Source organism: Eschrichtius robustus, chromosome 13 (assembly GCF_028021215.1).
Source record: "Eschrichtius robustus isolate mEscRob2 chromosome 13, mEscRob2.pri, whole genome shotgun sequence".
NCBI classification, from domain to species: domain Eukaryota; kingdom Metazoa; phylum Chordata; class Mammalia; order Artiodactyla; family Eschrichtiidae; genus Eschrichtius; species Eschrichtius robustus.
In genome coordinates this window covers 39,031,995-39,052,332 of record NC_090836.1, presented here as the reverse complement: position 1 = coordinate 39,052,332, position 20,338 = coordinate 39,031,995, and the positions used below count along the sequence as shown (strand labels likewise).

The window sequence follows — 20,338 nt, the reverse complement described above, 5'->3', positions numbered from 1 at the left end:
AATATTACAAATAAGCACATGCTACTAGATCCTAGTGTGCTGGTCCTCTGACCCTCAGACTGTTGAAATTTAATTAGGGTGTAGTGACTAAGAAGTCCGCTTTGGGTCTGAATAATTAGATGTTTCTGCTCCTTTCCATAAGCATTTCTTGAGCTCCTTAAATGAAATAAGGACTATATTGATGAGCTTAAACCAATGCACACACCCCAAAAAGGGTTTGGAATAATAATACTTTTCATTTGAAAGGTTCCTTTATTTTTCATTTTAATAGTGTTATTGTAAAAGATAATCATTAAAGACCATTTTGAAAATGCATAAAATAAAGTATAAAGAAATCACCCGAAGTCTTACTGTTAAAACAAGCTCTGTTAACATTTTGATATATTTTACTCTAAGTTTTTTGTCTTCTGCTTGGGTGTTGCTTTTTACACTGGCATTCTCCCGTGGACATTTGACTTTGGCAGACAATAGAGCATGGTGGGTAAGGACTCGAGTCAGACTACCAGGGTTTGAGGGCTCTGATGCTCACTTTGTGACCTTGGACAAAATACTCAACCTCTCTGAACTTCAGTTTCCTTATCTGTAAGGTAGGTAGTAATAGTACTACTCATAAGTAAAATATTGTAAAAAGTGCTTAGTGTGGGCCCAACATAGTGAATACGCTTAAATTTATTATTAGTGGTGATCAATAAAGTGTTTTATTAATTATACTGAATTCTCATTGAAGTAAATGAAAGCTCTAGGAGTACATTTGTATGTAAAAGATAATTTTGAATTTGTCAAAATAGTTATAATTTCCCCATGAATTAGAGCCTCAGAACAGCTTGTCCCCCTCTCCTAATTTTCAGGCGTGTCTTCTTCCATCTAAGCTCTTGTTAAATGAACTTTCTCTGTGTGCCCTTTCCTCTCCACGTAAGTCTCTCCCACTGGCACCCCCCAGGAACAAGGCTGCACCACCTACCTGCACGTACCCGCCAAACACACCGCTTCTGACTGAAGTCTCCTCTACTTCCCTCCAAGGGCTCCCCCTTGGATACTCCCTCTGCGCCTGGCCTTAAATGTCACTGAGGACCTCTGTGCTTCCTCCCCTGTCCAGCTTAGATGCCACGGTCCTTCCCTTAAACCCCTTCAGGTCTTCCCCACACCTGAAATTCCCTTCCTCTACTGGTGCTCTGTCACACGAGCCCGGAAAAGCCCTGAATCTGCGCTCTCTCATCATACAGATGGGTGACACTTTAACTTCATCCTCAGTGAGCTCTCCAGCCCTTCCTTCATCCCCCGCTGGCACTCTCTTCAGCAGTGTTTTTAAATCTTTATTCGCTTCATAGAGATATTTCTCATAGGAAGAATAGGGGTGCAGTGGAAGAGCAGGAGGGTGAGTGGAGATAAGAGGTGAATGAGAAAGTGGGGAGGAAAGTGCAGGAGGGCAGAGACAGCCTGGAAATGTGGAAGAAAGGGAGGAGGTAGAAGAGAGCTTGGGAGAGACCCGCACCCCGGGGAAGGACTGGAGAAAGATGATTGGCCGGAAAACAGAATGTTTCCTACCATTTGTCCAATTGCCTTGTCCTGGGGTTTTACATTTCCTTGCAGATGATCAGCATCTATGTCTGTGAGTTTGGGAGTGAGGGGCTGTGGTTTGGTGGGAGATGATGTTAGATAAAAGCAGAACGATCAACAAAGACCACTTTTCCTCCAGCAAGGTAGTTTTTATGTGGGCTCTTCTAATCATGAGGATGGTAAAAGTTTTATATTTTTTAATCAAATAATTCATTCATTCATCAAATATTTATTGGTACGTTTTATGTGCCAGACACTCTCCCAGGCACTGAGGATATCAAAGAATATAGAAACAAAGGTACTTGCGTGACTAAATAGCATTAGAACGTTAGGATGCTTTTCAATTCAAGAAGGATTTTGCGGGCACTAAGGGGCGGAGCATGGGTGCTCTGGCCCTGCCTCAGGTGCCAGCACGCATCTGCAGAGCGCTATGGCTCAGAGACACCCGTGAGCGCAGGCTGAGCGCGGTGGGAGCCGTGGCCACGTGAAGCCTCGGTGTAGAGATGCTGCTGAGACCAGCCTTTCCTAAATGACTTGGTCTGTCTTGGTCTCAGAGAAAAACACCAGCTTGTCAGTCGGTTCTTGGGCAGGGGATCTCCAGAACTCAAAGGAAGCTTGTGTAGTTTTCTGGTGAGAAAAAGAAGAGGAACTACGGTAATGATTCACGTAGTAATTGCTTACTTGGATGGAGTGCCTCCCATGTGATAAGAAAGAGTTGCTCATCCCTCCCTTCTAGCTCTTTCTTCTTTAATATATTTTTTTTTTAAATTAATTTATTTATTTATGGCTGAGTTGGGTCTTTGTTGCTGCCGTGGGCTTTCTCTAGTTGCGGTGAGTGGGGGCTACTCTTCGTTGCGGTGCGCAGGCTTCTCATTGCGGTGGCTTCTCTTGATTCGGAACACGGGCTCTAGGCGCGCGGGCTTCAGTAGTTGTGGCACGTGGGCTCAGAAGTTGTGGCTCGCAGGCTCTAGAGCGCAGGCTCAGTAGTTGTGGCGCATGGGCTTCGTCGCTCCGCGGCATGTGGGATCTTCCCGGACCAGGGCTCGAACCCGTGCCCCCTGCATTGGCAGGCGGATTCTTAACCACTGCGCCACCAGGGAAGCCCTCTTCTTTGATCTTGACCCTCTCCCAGTTTCTGCCTTCTCAGATGAACAGCCCCTACTAGCTTGGAATGTTATTAATGAATTCTTCCCCTTGGACCTTCTCCCAGGAGGATGCAGTGGCCCTGTGTTCCTAGAGGAGCACCCCTCACCAGCGTAGACCTGACTCACCCCTGCTGTGGGCTCCGGGGCCACTGGAGCTCTGCTGAGATGCCTGCGCCCACCCTTGGTTACCGATGTTCCATTTTCTTCTCAAAGCAGAACTAAAAAGAGACAAGAAATTACCAGAAGCCTAGCTTTTTCCTAAGAACCTGCAGAAAGAGCTGTGCCCTAAGGTTGGGAGTGCAGGTGGAGGACAGATCAGCTAAAAGTAGGCCCCAGATCCACTTTGCTAGGCGCAGCTCAGCTCCTTGTTTGGGCTGAACTGACCACAAAAAGGAAGATTATAGCTGTGCTCTTAGGATTTGGGATGGAGGGCTTGGCCTAGGGATTCACAGGGTTTCAGCCTGTCTCAACCAGGTGTCAGGGTCTCCCAAACGATCTCAGGCCTTGCCCTTGGCTCCACTCACGGCACCCTGTCAACCAAGACCATTTATTTGGAAAACCCAGCCCCTCCCAGTTAGACATTGACCCCACTGCTCCTTGCTGAGTTGTATTGTTGATTTGTAGTTCAGAGGTACAAAATTAGTTGATAATTAGACTGTTACTTGATGTCACCAGCCTGAAATGCAATCACCTGGTAAGAAATAAAACAAGCGTCTCTGGACATTACTAAAAAAAAAACTTTTATACTTTCAACCAGGCTTAGAAGAGGAAGGATTATATAGTGTGGTGAGCCTTTGGTCCCTTTTGGAAGGAAAGACATGGCGGTGTGGGGAAGGGTGTGGAGTTGAAAATAATTCAAAAATATATATCCTGGTGAGGTAAGTAATGCTCTACTACCCTTAGGAAGCAGACAGGACTCGCTCTCACACTGAGAGCCGGTCAGGGACTCACAGGAATGGTAATGGTTCAGCTGTAAATGCTTCCCTTCAGTGCAGTCTCACCTGGACAGCGGTGGGATCCACGTCGCAGGTATTCACGCTGAATACCTGCAGGCGGCTGGCGGGCGATGTGGTGGCGCTGGTTCGGAGGTTGTGAGAAACAGAAACACTGAGATGGATATGCCCGGGGACCAGAGCTGGCAGCTTCACATCCTGCCTGCTCCAGGTGCCGTCCATGTACCAGCAGCATCAGTACTACCTTCGAGCTTGGGAGGAATACAGAACCTCAGGTCCCATCCCAGACCTACGGGATGAGAATCTTCATTTTAACAAGATCCTAAGGAGATACGTATATACACGTTGAAATTTGAGAATAGCTGCTTTAAACTCTGGCAAAGGAGAGGACAGGGAGAGTCATGCTGGGAGGGTTGGTAAGGGTTCTCTCTTTTTTGAGAGGAGTGGGTCCTGGAAGAGTTGAAAGCCCTCACCTGCGTGGCAGCCTTGAACACCCCCATCTGAGCTATTTCTGGATCCGCAGCGGTGACGGCTGCTTCATCTTCATCTCTTTCAAGGGCTCTGACGCTCGGTTGAAGGATGTCGTATGATTTCTCGTTATATAGCTGGGCTGTTAAAAGATAGTCTCATCTCCCTTACAGTGCTGTGAGGTTGGGTTTTTTTCTTTTTTCTTTTGAGACATAATTTATAAAATTTCCCAATTTAAAGGATAGGATTTGATGAGTTTACCCAAATAGAGTTGTGGAATCACCGCCACAACCATGGTATAGAACATTTCAATCACCTTAAGTGTGTTGGTTCCATTTATTGTCGCAGCTTTCCATTTCATTAGCATAAAATACTTCAAAAAATGAAATTTTTTATAACATTATCCATATAATCTTTGGGTAAATTATAGAAGAACAAGAATCATAGTCCTATCAATATGATTCAAAGCAATGACAGATAAATGTTTTTAAGATAGATGTTTAGATGTTCATTGTTTTTATGTGTGAGTCAAAATTTTCTTGCAGCAAATAGAGTAAGAATATCTAGGAATATTTAAGAAATCATGGAGGGACTTCCCTGGTGGCGCAGCGGTTGAGAATCTGCCTGCCAACGCAGGGGACACGGGTTCGAGCCCTGGTCCGGGGAGATCCCACATGCCGCGGAGCAACTAAGCCCGTGAGCCACAACTACTGAAGCCCGCGCGCCTAGAGCCCATGCTCCACGACAGGAGAAGCCACTGCAGTGAGAAACCCGCGCGTGGCAATGAAGACCCAAACGCAGCCAAAAGTAAATAAATAATTTTGGTTTAAAAAACATACGACTTAAAACAAAACATCATGGAGTATTGCCAGAGGACTGGAAACGGGCAAACTTCATCCCAGCTTTCAGAAGTAGTAAAAAGTATATCCCAAGCATTATTCTAGAGCAGATTATTAAATAGCTTATTTGCATGAAATTACTGCAGAAAATACTGCTCCATGGGGGCAAATAAGGTTTTCCTAAAGAGTCGTGCTAACCTAACTTCATCTCTTGAGATAAGAGTGAACTGGTATAATAAGAACCTGCTGTATAAATAAATAAATTTAATTTAATTTAAAAATTCAAGAAAAATAAAAATAAAAATAAATTCTTTTTCAGGAAAAAAAAAAAAAAAAAAAAAAGAGTGAACCGGTAGGTCACCAAACTGGCTTAAGCAGAGTGTACCTTGATTTTAGCAAGATATTTGGCAGTCTCCCGTGGCTCACAAATGAGAGTCTAATCTTTGTACATTCACTTATACTTAGCTAAGAGTCTGCTATGTGCTGTGTTTGGTATTGGAAGTAAACAGGTAAGTAGGACAGGCCATGACTGTGAATTAAACCACCGTGGCCTGTCCTACAGCCTAGTGGTGAAGAAACATAATAAAGCAATAGAACAAAAAGATACCTCTGGCTGCTGGATGGAGGATGGATGAGAGGGGTCAAGAAAAGGGAAACAGGTTATCACAGTTGCCCAGAAATTAAAGATGACAGTGGCTTGGATTAGAGTCGTGGCTGTGGAGATGGAAAAAAAAGAAGCGAATGGATTTGGGATATATTTTGGAGGGAGAAATGATAGGACACTTGCCAGTGAATTAGAGATGAGCGATGAGTGAGTAGATGAGAAGTCAGGGATGACCTCCAGGTGTCTGGCCGGAGCAGTTGGCTGGACAGTGGGCCATTTTCCAGATGGTCTTGTTCCGTTCAGAAAGAACCAGTGACTTGGATGAAGGCAGACTCAAGATAGGAAGCTGGATGAGGTAGTTGATACATAAGTAAAAAGGATCAACAATTTAAAAAATATCACAAGGCTAGAAAGATAAAAGGTAATGAAAATAAGTGCAGAGCCTTATACTCGGCTTAAAAAAAAAAAAAGAAGTACACAGGTTGGAACCAGGAAGACTGACCTAACAGCAGTTCCCCCAGAAGCTCAACAAGAATGAAAAGTGTGACTTGCTTCCATAAAAATGAAAACCAAAATAGTTTGCCTTAAAAGAAGCAGGATGACTACTGGGCATATACCCAGAGAAAACCGTAATTCCAAAAGACACATGCGGGCTTCCCTGGTGGCGCAGTGGTTGAGAATCTGCCTGCCAATGCAGGGGACACGGGTTCAAGCCCTGGTCTGGGAGGATCCCACATGCCGCGGAGCAACTGGGCCCGTGAGCCACAACTACTGAGCCTGCGCGTCTGGAGCCTGTGCTCCGCAACAAGAGAGGCCGCGACAGTGAGAGGCCCACGCACCGCGATGAAGAGTGGCCCCCGCTCGCCGCAACTAGAGGAAGCCCTGGCACAGAAACAAAGACCCAACACAGCCAAAAATAAATAAATAAAATTAAAAAAAAAAAAGACACATGCAGCCCCATGTTCATTGCAACACTGTTTACAGTAGCCAGGTCACGCAAGCAACCTAAATGCCCATCAACAGACTAATGGATAAAGAAGATATGGTACATATATACAATGGAATATTACTCAGCCATAAAAAGGAACGAAATTGGGTCATTTGTAGAGACGTGGATGGACATAGAGGCTGTCATACAGAGTGAAATAAGTCAGAAAGAGAAAAATATCGTATATTAACGCATATATGTGGAATCTAGAAAAATGCTACAGATGAACCAGTTTGCAAGGCAGAAATAGAGACACAGATGTAGAGAACAAACATGCACAGCAAGTGGGGAAAGCAGGGGTAGGGGGGTGGGGTGGAATGAATTGGGAGATTGGGATTGACATATATACACTAATATGTATAACGTAGAAAACTAATAACTAATAGATAACTAACCTGCTGTATAAAAAAATTAAAGCAAAAAAGGCATACAGATGGCCAAGAGGCACATGAAAAGATGCTCAACATTACTAATAAAAAGAATAAAAAAAAAAAAAGCAGGATGTCCAACTCAAGTTAATAATCTTACTGTGCTTTGCACTGTCTGGATCAAAACTAATGTGAGGGGGGCTTCCCTGGTGGCGCAGTGGTTGAGAATCTGCCTGCCAATGCAGGGGACACGGGTTCGAGCCCTGGTCTGGGAAGATCCCACATGCCGCGGAGCAACTGGGCCCGTGAGCCACAATTACTGAGCCTGCGCGTCTGGAGCCTGTGCTCCGCAACAAGAGAGGCCGCAATAGTGAGAGGCCCGTGCACCGCGATGAAGAGTGGCCCCCGCTCGCCGCAACTAGAGGAAGCCCTCGCACAGAAACAAAGACCCAACACAGCCAAAAATAAATAAATAAATAAATAAATAAATAAATAAATATTAAAAAAAAAAAAAAACTAATGTGAGAGCATCGTGCTTTTCTTGGCACCCAGCCGTTAAAAAGGATGGTTGAGAAACTGGACCACGACTGAGCTGTAAACAGCTGAACACTCCCATCACAGGATGAACAGCTGAAAGTACTGGAGAAGTTTAAGTTAAAGAGCACCATCTTAAAATGAGCACCGTCAGATGGACCTTTAGGTGGAAGAGGGGTTAGATTTCAAGTAGATTCAAGTAGGTCCAGAGGGTAAAATAAGGACCCAAGATAAACATAGCAGCAGTAGTTTCAGCTCAGCCTCAGTTCCAGTGCACAGCACTTTCCAGAAGCAGGATGGGGTGCATATGTGTCCCCTGACAGAAGACTTTGCAGACCTGGATGCCTGTGTGTTGGCACAGAGCATAGAGGTTTCCCATCCTGCCTGAAAAGCTGGCCAGGGTAGTCTCTGAAGGTCTCTCCCCAGTCCAGGAGTCTAGAATTCTGTTTCCTAACCAGCCTCTTTCTTCTCAGGGGACACAAAATCTACTGGAATGTCCCTGCACCATGTTTTTCAAAGTATCGCTGACACATGAGGGTTCTCAAAATCCCTGAACACATTCTTCGCAAGACTAACTCTCCCGCCACTGCTTCCCCAGGGCCCGTGTTCAGTCATATGTTCTAGGTCCCCTTCTCTTCAAGGCTGAACATCAGTCTGAACTATTAATACCTTGACAACTCGGTTGCCTGTTGTTGAGGTTTGGTTCCCGTTGAAACATGCCTTTTTCAGCGAGCAGCTTTTGCCCCAACCATATGAAAACTTTTGGTCAGTGGTTAGCAGTGTGAAAGCTTACGTGATACCCAGATGAAATGAAAAAAATGAATCACTTCTGTTCCTCTTAGCATAGGAATACCAGCTTATGTTTCTCCTCCAGGAAACCAAACTATATGTACAAATATTTACTTGGGTAAATAGGGGCACAGTCATGCTCAAAATAGAAGAAATGTTCAAATAAGTCCTTAGTCTCACGAGTCATTCTCCCTGCTCTTTCTTTTAGATGTCAGCTCCGACTGGATCCTCTTAAACTATTCTAGGATCTGTGATAACCAATTCGATATTTTATTGCTTCTTTCTAAGAATCTAAATAGGGAGATATACTTTTCTAAATTTCAATTCCATTAATGCTAGATTCTGTTATAGGCTAAAGCAGTCATAGAATTTTACATACAGAAGTTGCCTTTTAGTGACCTGATAGAAAAAGGTTTTTGCTTTATATTAGTTTTCAGTCTTGGAAGGGAAGGTCTGTATGTTGGGAGGGATGGAGAAAAGGGTCTTCAGGGATTGGCTGTCAGACTTACTATGGGTCGTTTGGCCGGGGGTGCGGCGTGATGTCTTTCAGACGTGGGAGCAAGGGGCTTGTTGTCATCTCTGTGGAAGGGTCTCATTCTGCTGTTGTTAAGTGTGGGGAAGGAGATAGGTGAGCTCCCTGCTAAAATCTTCCCTGATCAACACTTTTCTCCCACTTGGGAAAGAAAAAGAGGTGAGACGAGTTTATGAAGAAATCCTTTCTCTTTTGCCAAGGGCCACAGGCCAGCTGAGTATCATCTACAGAGAAGCCCACCCAAAAGAATGGCTCAGAGCCGCTACGTGCAAGAACATGTGGTCCCAGGGCTACTGGCTGGGGGAACAGATGTTTCCGTAGAATGTTTCTTTCGCTACTGAGGACCCAGTTCTCCCTGGCTGCGGGCCTCTGGTTACCCATTAGGTAGATGTTAGTAATTATCCCTCCTACAACGTACATATTTCGAAAGGTCATACTCTTCACTCATTAGCCTGGGGCCCAGTGGTGATATGTCCTCTCCTTCCCAGGTCAGTCCCAGGAGAGTCAGTTCAACAGAGGACAGGGTCACTTCAGAAGAGCCCATGGCTAATCCTCAAATGGCATCCATTTCTATCCCCAGTTGGTAGCCCAGGATCTTCTTTGCCACAGAAATCCCCTGTGGCCTGTCACAGGCACATGTGGAAGTTGCCACTTACGGTTCAGTATCAACATGAGTGAACTCTGAGTGAAACTCAAGGCTTGCTTCCTTAACATAAATATTATAAGATGAAGGAAAAATCATACCACAGTTGTGTCCTGTCTCTTACTCTCTGGCAGAGCATAGCAAATCATGTTCCATTACAGATCTCAAAACTGCTGGATTGCTTAGTAAATGCTGACTCTCAGTTTTTCGTGTCCCTTAACCAGAATAGGTAATAAGGGACTTACCCTCTTATTCGCCCTCTTACTCAGGGATCTGAGTCAATATATGTCCGAATGTACTTCCTTACAATCATATCTTAACCTAAATTCCCCTTTATTAGCTGGTCAGTTGGACCTTCACCTGAAGAGTTAGATTTTCCATTCTTTCTCCCAGTGTTTGTTTTACCTCTGCCGAGCCCTGTCACTCTTACGGTTTCTGGCCAGTCTCTGGCGGTCTGTCTGCTCTGCCCTTGGCTGTCTGTACTCCCCCGTTTATTTCCCCATGGTTGAAACAGAGGAGAAACAAAATGCCGCGAGACAAGAGAAAGCTAAGAAGCAGTGTTTCTGCCTGGGGCAAGGGAAGGTACCTGAGGAGGTGACATCTGAGCAGTGGTTCAGCAAGTGTGCGGAGCGGGGGAAGGGCTGGGAAGAGGCCCACGCAGAGAGGATTGCACAAGGCGCCAAGCACCGCTCAGCAGTACTTGCTAGAAAAATAATTGCCTTAATTACTCAAACATGGAATCAATTGCAGTAATGCATTGTTCCTGGGACGTATTTCCCTACATCAGGAAGTGAGCGGTCTCATCTAGGGGACTGGAATTTAGTTCTTTAAATAAATAAGCTTTATTTGCAATTCTTAGGTCTGTTTTAACCAAATGATTCAGAAATAATCTATGCCATCTCCCACATAATTTTAACTGTGCTTTTTCTCGAGGAAGGTTTGATAATGAGCCAGATGTACTAAAACAAAAACATGAGTTCGTCGTTCGACAAAGTCTTTTCATTCTGCTTGATTGTCAAACTTTTCCCATCTGTTAAGAGAGGGAAACTTATTATTATTTTAAGAGGAACCGGGTGCAAAAAAAAGTGAATTATCTCAGTGGTCTAACGTATAGATTCAAAGATAGCCATAGAGTAATTAGGTGGAAAGAACCTAGACACCGTTTGGCCTTCTGTTATAGGCGAGGAATGGGAGACATCAAGCAAGGTGCCCACAGTCACGTTGTCCTGGACCTAAGGGTCACTGCACACCTTTCCCTCAACATCCCCACTCACCCCACTCCCACCCTCACCCCCCCTTTCTCACACTTCCTCACGGGGGTGTCACAGCAAGTGTACCATAGACCACAAAAGCTTTCTTTCACAATGTTGTTTTAAAGTCACCTCAACTGAAATGATCCCAGAGAGCTATTTCTGTTTACGCTTAGGATTATGTAAAGCAGTTGAATTCTTGGAGTTACATTCTAATGAGCACTTCTTTACTTGGTAGAACGTTTTTATTGAGGATGTTAAGGAGGGTGTGACTAATAGGTTCCAGTATCTGGATCCTGTCAATGAATAGTGTTAACCGTATAACATATAAATCAGCCTTGGTCTTTCTGTTGGTTTGGCCAAAAAGTTTATTTGGGTTTTTCCGTAACGTGTGAACACAAAACCTGAACGAACTTTTTGGCCAACCCAATGCAACGTAAGGTCAGAGTCTGTGTTCTTTATAGTTATCACAAGACTTATTTTCTTTGCTTTAGGGTACTTTTGACTTCAGTAACACTGCTGTCTATATATTCAATCAACCTTCTGTTGATCTGTTCAAAGGAAACAGGTAAGCTGATAGCACGTGTAGTTTTGTAAAGCCAGGGAAGTTGATTCTCATGGTGATATTGCGAACAAATGATTCTCTCCCTCTTCAGCAACTTGATTATTAAAGAAAAACAGTACTTTGACCTGTGGTCACTGGAAGACCTATAGAGGAATTTACCTAGAGAAATAGATAGAGCGACATATAAGTTAACTTGTTACGAACAATGAGCAAATAACGTTGCCATTTAAAGAGAACCCTCAATTATACCTGCTTTTCTAGTTTAAGATGACTTCATTTTAAAGGCCTCGGCTTTTTCCTTAGGTCTTTATAAAATCAGATCCCATGTTTTTATATTATAGCCTCCAAGGTTTCAAAAGTAAACAGAGCTTTCATTCTCTTTCGTGCATATTCCAAGGAGAAAATGTGATTCCCAATGCAATGTGGGAGTGAGTGTGCTGTGAAAAGACTTCAGGTTCTCTGGGCAGTGTAATACCTGAAGTGTTTATTTTCTGTTCCTGGGACACTGGATTACGTTTGTAATACTTTGACTTTTACTTTAGCTAAAACCACATTGGCCGACTATTATTGTATGTAGATGACTCCATTTAACTGGAACATTTTGTAATAAACTGCAGATCTAACCATTGTCTAGTTTAAACACCAGTCTTATGAGAGAATAAACAAAAGTTTAATTATAGTCTGACCCATATTGCTTCCTGTGAACCTTTTGAAAAACGTGAGCTGAACTGTTACAAAGAAATATAAACCCATTTTCTTAAACGAACGGTTTAACATTTTAGTATTTATTGACATGAGCCGGCTGAACACTGTAGAATTTTGCTATGGCCAAATTATTCTCTTGACAGAGTTACCTGCTTCCCTCTTTTGTGAGTTGCAAATCTCTGAACTAAATTTTATCAAAGGTCAGAATTCTGATGTCGTGGTTATTACATGTTTCTAAGCTCGTTACTATATTTAGGACCCATGAGGCATTGTTGGAATATTACTAAGATAATTCCGTGTTAGCCTAATCAGTTCAGGTAATTCATTCAAAAGGAACTTTTCTTCCCAAGCATCAGGATTTTTATTTTTAAATCAAATTTTTATTTTAATGATACACACCAGACCTGAGAATAAGATCAGAGTGGGAACTTCCCCCCCAGTAAAGTAGGGAGACTTTTGAGACAGTAAAAAAAAATAAGGCTTATGACCTCATCGTTTATTTGCAGTGCTTTTGTAGCCAACCTGAAAAAGAAAAAATGGTGGTCATGTCTGACATTTAAAAATGTCAAGGGGTTGTTTTGTAATGAGAATGCCTTAACCCTTGCAAAGCCAAGAAGGCTATTTGTGTGATTTTTGATAAAGACACAATAACTTGGGGAATCGTCAATAGAATGATGAAATCTTGGCTATTTTGAACGTAGGGAACTCTGTCATTTCTTCTGTTCTCAACTGTGGTTTTTAAACAGGCTGCATGGTTTATGAAAAGCTGGGAGAACAGGTCTTTGGCACCACAGGGAAACTTGTCATCTTCGGAGCCACCTCCCTACAGAACACTGGAGGTAAAAAGATCGTGTTTTTCTATACATTAAAGTTGTGAACACGATTATTTCTTTCTAATCCTGCTGGTTGGGTGGCCACGTGAATTTTAACATAATTCAAGCAGTATCATTCTCATTGCTAAAATGGCGCTTGGAAAGTCCAGCAGAGACAGTAGTCACTTAACAACCAAGGATACTGGGACAGTGTCTACAGCTGTCTTTGTGTCTTATTGAAGGTTAGTCTAGGAACAGGCTGGTGACCTTTTATATAGCTTGCAACATGAGCCTCAGTATCCTCTTTCTAAAAATGTTCTCGTTTTCCTCTAGCAATGCTGAGCTACCTCTTCATAGTAAAAAACGAACTACCCTCTGCCATAAAGTTTCTAATGGGAAAGGAAGAGACATTTTCGTAAGTTATAGACCGTTGTTTGTGAGATAACTAAAATGCTTTTAACTGAAATGTGGGCTAACCAACGTTTTTGTTTTATGAAGGCGGCAGAAACAGAGTTTTCCCTAGGCTGTTTTTTCTTGGTTTGTAGTTTCTGGGGGGTATATAAATGAAGGAAGCAGGCAGAGCCATTTGAATCTGAGCATTTAAAAGGTAGATTCATTGGTCATGCTGAAAACGCTCGGTGCTGCAATTTCCCAAGAGCCTGAAATCTACATCCAGTTTCTATGAAGTAGAACAGATATGGAGTATTTTTGACACAGAAGTGGAACAAGCAAGATTAAGACCCGAGTCTCTTCCTTAAAGAAGGGACAGAGCATCTGGGGAGCAGAATTGACATGAGCCAACCTCATTAAAGATGTAGCTAACCTTGGAAAATGTTGCAGCTGCGTTTGGTACATCCTGTGTTTTGACTACCTCTTGTTTAACAGTTCTTGTCAGTCTTAGTTTCTCTGTTTTCTTTCAAGGGAGAATCATAGAAACCAGAGTTCCTAGTGTTCTTTCATCAGGATTCAAGGTCAAATACAAGGGATTAGGGAGAAAGCAATGGCTACTTGTGGTGACTTGTTTTTCGATGATATTAGCCAAGCAAAACAGAAAGGAACTTTCTCTTTAAATAATTGATAAGAGAAGTTGTAATCTGACAGAACGTGATGTGTGCATTCAGCTTTGAAACGATGTAAATAATTCAGAGGAATGGCAGGCTTAGCCAGTGGGAGTGAGGGGGGAAGCAATATCTCTTCTGCTGCTGCATGGGGAGAGAGATGAGAGTAAGTGACTAGTGGTTGGGTCAGAGTGGTTGGATAAAACCTGAATAATGATAAAAGTTAATGGTAAACATTAATAATAGTTAACAAAGTTTAAATATTGTGAAGTTTTACGTGTGAGGAAAGAAAAGTCACTTTCTAAGAAAATGTGACCTAACTGTTCACATGCTTTTCAGAGCCTGGTACGTGGATGGCCGTCTTCTGGTGGTGGTAGTTACCTTTGGCATAATTCTCCCTCTGTGTCTCTTGAAGAACTTAGGTAAGAGCTTGCTTTTCTCATAGTCTCTACAATACCCAGATGAATCAGAAACCTAATAAAAACGAACAACTTTGCCCTCTGCTTTCACTTGTAGGGTAAAGATTAAATGAGTGATTACAAGTATTAATCAGGCTTGACTTTAATATGGGATAAAAACACTGGTTGGTATGTGACTTCCTAAGCAATCCCTCTACTAAGCCGTGGAGGGAAGAAGGGAGGTCCTGGGACCAGCAACAGACAGTGCTCTGTCCAAAAGCACAAAGTCCAGAAAATGGAATTCTGCTCATACAAGGTCTTACATACTCTGATTATTTAGACGAGCAGAATTTCACATCTGATATCAAGACAGAAAATTGCTTATATTTTTACCCCAAAGTATTATGAATCACTCTTAAATTATCAGAGGCTAACCCGTCTCAATTATTTGCTTCATTAAAGGGAGAGAGAGAAGCAAAAAGTCAAAAGTGGTAGATAATCACTAAGTCATATCCATTTGGTTTTGACATTTTTGTGTGCGCGCCTATAGTTGGAGACCAGGGTCCCTGATGTTATGGACATTTCGTGTGTGGAATAATGCAGCCAGACTGCCGTCCAGTCCAAAGCCTCTGAAATGCATTTCCTTTAATTCTGGGCTCATTCAAGGCAGACGTTTAATGTTCTTCCCAAAATGATTGCTAACCATAATTTTTTGTTTTGTATGAAAAATACCAAGCCTCTGTAGCTGTTCTGTGAGACCTATAAGTAGATTTTTTTAAGCTACTTAATTATCTGGTTTCTGAGTCTGTGTTTAAGCTTTTCTGTGTGTATACATGTAGCTCTTTTCAGTGCAAGTGGAGAAGGGCTCTTCTCCCCCAGGGGTGAGAATAGTGCAGCCCCCAGAGACCACTTAACTCTGCCTTTCTGGAGATTACGGTGTTCGGAGATCTCCCAGGTATTCTAAGGGGAGCAAGGTGGAGATCCTCAGGTGTTCAGTTTCTCGCTGGAAACCACTTCCTCTCCTCTGTGTATATTCAGTATTTACACAATATGTGCATAGTCAAGAATTATTGAATGGATCAAGGGGTAAATGGGAATTGGCCATAGGAATCCATCCGAGTACAGCAACAGAGACCTATGGCCAAATTTGGGAAGTTCTTTTCCCCTGGATTCTGGGAATCTGTGTTCTCTATCTAGTGTGTCAGGAAGAACTGGAATCAAAACACATAATGCTATAATGTTTTAATTTAAAGTCACCATTTTTGCCAAGTAAGGTAGCACTATCAAATAATCTTGTATTAATATTAGCATGTATGAATATTATTGGAACCCCAAACTATGCTTGAAATAATGCATTGAAAGAGGTGATGGATGAAATAATAAGAATTCTTTAAACTTTTTTTTTTAGGCTATCTTGGCTATACTAGTGGATTTTCCTTGAGCTGTATGGTTTTTTTCCTAATTGTGGTAAGTGCTGATTGAAATGGTTGGCTTGGTTTTGCCATAGTATGATGCTATGTAATAATTATGCATTATTTGGCTTTATTTGATAAAGTCTGATTGTTTCTCCTTTATTTTTTAATACTAGGTTATATACAAGAAATTTCAAATTCCCTGCATTGTTCCAGAGCTAAATTCAACAATAAGTGCTAATTCAACAAATGCTGACATGTGTACGCCAAAATATGTTACCTTCAATTCAAAGGTAAGTTTCTTATCCTTTAAATATAAAAACGAGCATTTTTACTAAGGGCATTTTTATTTCTCAAACTTCTTTTGATTAAACTGTCTTTGATGTGATTGTTCTCAAAAGAACACTGTATCACTGCTTCCAACTGCCACAATCCATTTAGGGACCTTGGAGAAATATACAAATTGTATATTTCATTCTCCCTTTTACCCAGTTTATGTGTAGGACAGCCTTAAGTATTCCCTGTGAAAACCTCACTCTGGATAATTGTCTCAGCTCTGTTATTCCTTGTAGATCTTTAAAAACAGATTAATAACTAACATCCTTAGCCCACTGCTTCTTATCTTGTGGTGACAGAAAGGAACACCTCAGACTTCCCCAGTATGCACAGTTGAAATATAGACACCACCACAAATTGGCACTAAAGGAACGTTCATACGACATATTGGGAAATGATGGACTATGGAACCAGTCAGGCTTGGATTTGAATCCTCAGGCAAATTATCAACCCCATTTGTAAAATGACTATTCTATTCTGTATCTTACAGGGTTTTGTTAGAATGTGCCTGGTACAGTGCTTGGGCAAAATTAGAGCATGAGAAATGTTACTTTTCCCTCCTTCTCTGCCAACTTCTTTTTGCATAAGAAGTTACTATATTGAATTTGGGAGTTTTAAAAAACCTTATCTAAGAAAACTAATTTAGCTCGTTCTCTCTCTCGCTGTCTTTTAACTCTCAAGAATACAGCCAAAGCAGTGAAGTGATTTTCTTTTTAGAAAGTAACTTTCTTTTTAGATGCCATATTTAAGTCTGATGGATGCGCCCTATATAGTGCAAAGCGCAGTAAAATGGAGGTGGAAGTTCTGGGCGTGTTGCCTAGCCTGTCTTGGAGGGAGTCAGGAGAACAGCACTGGTCTGCCTCAGGGTTGCTGTGGGCATTCAGTGAAATAATGTAGGAAAGTGCTATGTAACCCGCTAGCGCCACATAAATACGGGGTGACGCAGTGCCTGGAGGTTGTAAAATACACTGTGGGTGAGCCCAGCTCTAGAACCCCTCTCTGCCAAGTGCCTAATGTCTCAAGCTAGATAAGCTCTCTTAGAGAAGCTGCGCCTATTTCGATACCAAAGCTCTCCTAATAACCAAATAATCCAGGGATTCTGAAGGGCTGTCAGATGAAAAGACAGCTCAGAAATACTGGAGCTGTACAATTTTTATGGTAAAAATGCCTTTCCGTAACATTTATATTTTTTCTTTCAAATAGACCGTGTACGCTTTACCAACAATTGCATTTGCATTTGTCTGCCACCCGTCTGTCCTGCCAATTTACAGCGAGCTTAAAGAGTAAGAGATTTGTTTAATTTTTTTGCAAACTGAATCATTTTAGGGCCTCTCATTAATAGGCAAGTACTGTATTTAAAATAAATGGACTCATATGATGAACCACCCCCCCCCGACTCATCACCCAGCTTCAACATTTACTTTCTGCCATTCTTGAGCAAGAAAAATCACAAACCTGCAGTATATTTTGGCCATAAATGTATAAAGTGGCTTACTCTGTGGGCTTTTTTTTGTTAATTTGGTTTTTCAAATTCTATATTACTCAAGAGAGTTCAAGTATTTGTGTTGCTTTATGTTACTTATGATTATTCTGCAAGTGGATAATAATAATCTTCAGACCCATCTGTGAACCACTAAATACACTGCATCTGATTTGCCTTTTGGTGTACTTGGAGAAGGCTGCTAAATCAGGCAGGAAGAAATTAATGTTAAGACCACAAACTGGACAAAAGAATATTGTTGTTCATTTCAAACTATTACAATGATTGTATGGATTTGTTTTTGATTGCTGTTCTAGAGAAAACGAAAGCCCTGCTTATAAATTCCCTCATGGGTTCTCTTTTTAGCCTATTGTTATCAGACTTTCCACATAAAAACAGTCATCATGGCATAGTGTCTTTTTTTGAGGTAACTGGTTTACAACTTATATAGGTTTCATGTGTACAACCTAATATTTCTCCTTTTATATACATTACATCCTGCTCACCACCAAAAATTTAGTTTCCATCCATCACCATACAGTTGATCCCTTTTACCCATTTTGTCCTCCCCCAACCCCTTCCCCTCTGGTAACCACTACTCTAGTCTCTGTAGCTACCTCCTTGGTTAGATTTATTCCTAGGTATTTTATTCTTTTTGTTCCAGCTGTAAATGGATTGTTTTCTTAATTTCTCTTTCTGCTAGCTCATCGTTAGCATACAGAAACATGGCAGATTTTTGTGTGTTCATTTTGTACCCTGCAACTTTACTGTACTTGTTTATTATTTCTAATGGTTTTTTGGTGGAGTCTTCAGGGTTTTCAATACATAAAATCGTGTCACCTGCAAATAGGGACAGTTTTCCAATTTGGATGCCTTTTATTTCGTTTTCTTCCCTAATTGCTCTGGCTAGGACTTTCGATACTAGGTTGAATAAGAGTGGTGAGAGTGGGCATACTTGTCCTCTTCCTCATTTTAGAGAGATAACTTCCAGTTTTTCATCATTGAGAATGATGTTAGCTGTGGGTTTGTCATATATGGCCTTTATTATGTTGAGGTATGTTCCTTCTGTACCCGCTTCACTGAGTTTTTATCATAAGTGGGTATTTTGTTAATGTGGTATATCACATTGATTGATTTGTGAATGTTGACCTATCCTTGCATCCCTGGAATAAATTCCACTTGATCACAGTGTATGATCCTTTTGATGTATTGTTGTATTCAGTTTGCTAGTATTTTGTTGAGGATTTTTTGCATCTATGTTCATCAGAGATATTGGCCAGCAATTTTTTTTGTGTCATCTTTGTCTGGTTTTGGTATCATGGTGATGTTGACCTCATAAAATGTTAGGAGGCATTCCCTCCTCTTCAAAATTTTGGAACAGTTTGAGAAGGATAGGTATTAAATCTTCTTTGAATGTTTGGTAGAATTCACCAGTGAAGCCCTCTGGTCCTGGAGACTTTTGTTTTTTGGGAGGTTTTTGATTACTGTTTTAATCTCTGTACTAGTGATCAGTCTATTCAGATTTTCTATTTCTTCATGATTCAATCTTGGAAGGTTATATGATTCTAAGCATTTGTCCATTTCTTCTAGGTTGCCCAATTTGTTGGCGTATAGCTTTCATAATATTCTCTTGTAATCCTTTGTATTTCTGTGGTATCCATTGTTATTTATCCTCTTTTGTTTCTGATTTTATTTATCAGGGCCTTCTGTCTTTTTTTCTTAGTGAGTCTAGCTAAAGGCTTGTCATTTTTGTTTATCTTTTGAAAGAATTGGCTCTTAGTTTCATTGATCTTTTCTATTGACTTTTTAGTTTCTATTTCATTTATTTCCACTCTGATCTTTGTTTCCTTCCTTTGGACTTTGTTCTTCTTTTTCTAGTTCCTCTAGGTGTCAGGTTAGATTGTTTATTTGAGATTTTTCTTGTTTCTTGAAGTAGGCATCATGGTATATAGTCTTAAACTCAGAAAGATATACAATATAGCTATCTGTTTCCATTTTGAAACAAAAATAAAGATGATGTTATTTAGCATTGAATTCACTCATTATTCTTCCTCTTTCATATTTAATTGATATATGAGTAAACTTTGAAGTATCAGTATTTACATCTACCTATCTATGTGTTCATCAGGCTTACCTTATGACCTTATATTTAGGGTGTTTAAGTACGTCTTTGGCATCTTTTAAATTTAATAGTTCAGCTTTTAGTTTGTAATTTCCTCACGTGGGTACTTCTCAATTTTTCTCGTTTTCCATACTCCCTTTTATGACACAATCAAATGTTGTGACTGTTGGTGGTCGACTGTTGAGTACAAGTCTTGTAGACTAATTGTTTGGGCAGTTAAAGAAACTTAGAGGTTCATGCAAACTCCCAGAGTAAACTTGACCTAAGAGAGAAAGAGAGAGCCCTTCATTATCCCAGCTGTGAGCTCTTAGGCACTCATTGCTCTGGAGACATTCAGGCTTCCCTGGGGCTATTCAGTGGGAAAACCGGAACTTAAATAGCAGCTTTAGCAACTGAACACCGAGGTCAAGTTGTAGCTCTGCCCCGATCTCTGAGCTGAGAGAACAGCTTTGGAATTTATTCTGCCTTTTTCCTGTGCATGCTGAGTGTAGAGATAGTATCAAACAAATGTTAAAAAATACTCTTTGCTCTTCAGATGAGAACTCGATATTCTTTCAAAAGAATGGGGAAGAACATTCAAGGGATTGTTTGTTACATGGCTTTCTCTCACACAATACCCATTTGGTGTAAAAGAAGTTATTATAAACTGGCATATTTGCTGAGGGTAATTTCAGCTGGTCAGGCCAGCCCCAGCCTGATAGAAAGTTAAGTTCCATTCTTCAGTGTTAACACCGGTGCTTACATTCAGTAATGTGGTTTTTAATTTTTCAAATTCCTTTA

General features: G+C 41.3%; 1 protein-coding gene across 2 annotated transcripts in view; it reads left to right on the top strand.

Annotated features, from left to right (window-relative positions):
• Positions 1-20,338, top strand: part of SLC38A1 (solute carrier family 38 member 1) — a 63,952-nt gene that overhangs the window by 38,020 nt on the left and 5,594 nt on the right. For both annotated transcript variants that reach the window (XM_068560471.1, XM_068560472.1), the window contains exons 6-12: positions 11,165-11,238; positions 12,687-12,779; positions 13,086-13,167; positions 14,150-14,232; positions 15,617-15,675; positions 15,797-15,913; positions 17,160-17,239. In XM_068560471.1, coding sequence (XP_068416572.1) covers positions 11,165-11,238; positions 12,687-12,779; positions 13,086-13,167; positions 14,150-14,232; positions 15,617-15,675; positions 15,797-15,913; positions 17,160-17,239 — 588 coding nt within the window. The remainder of the gene's footprint in view (positions 1-11,164; positions 11,239-12,686; positions 12,780-13,085; positions 13,168-14,149; positions 14,233-15,616; positions 15,676-15,796; positions 15,914-17,159; positions 17,240-20,338) is intronic.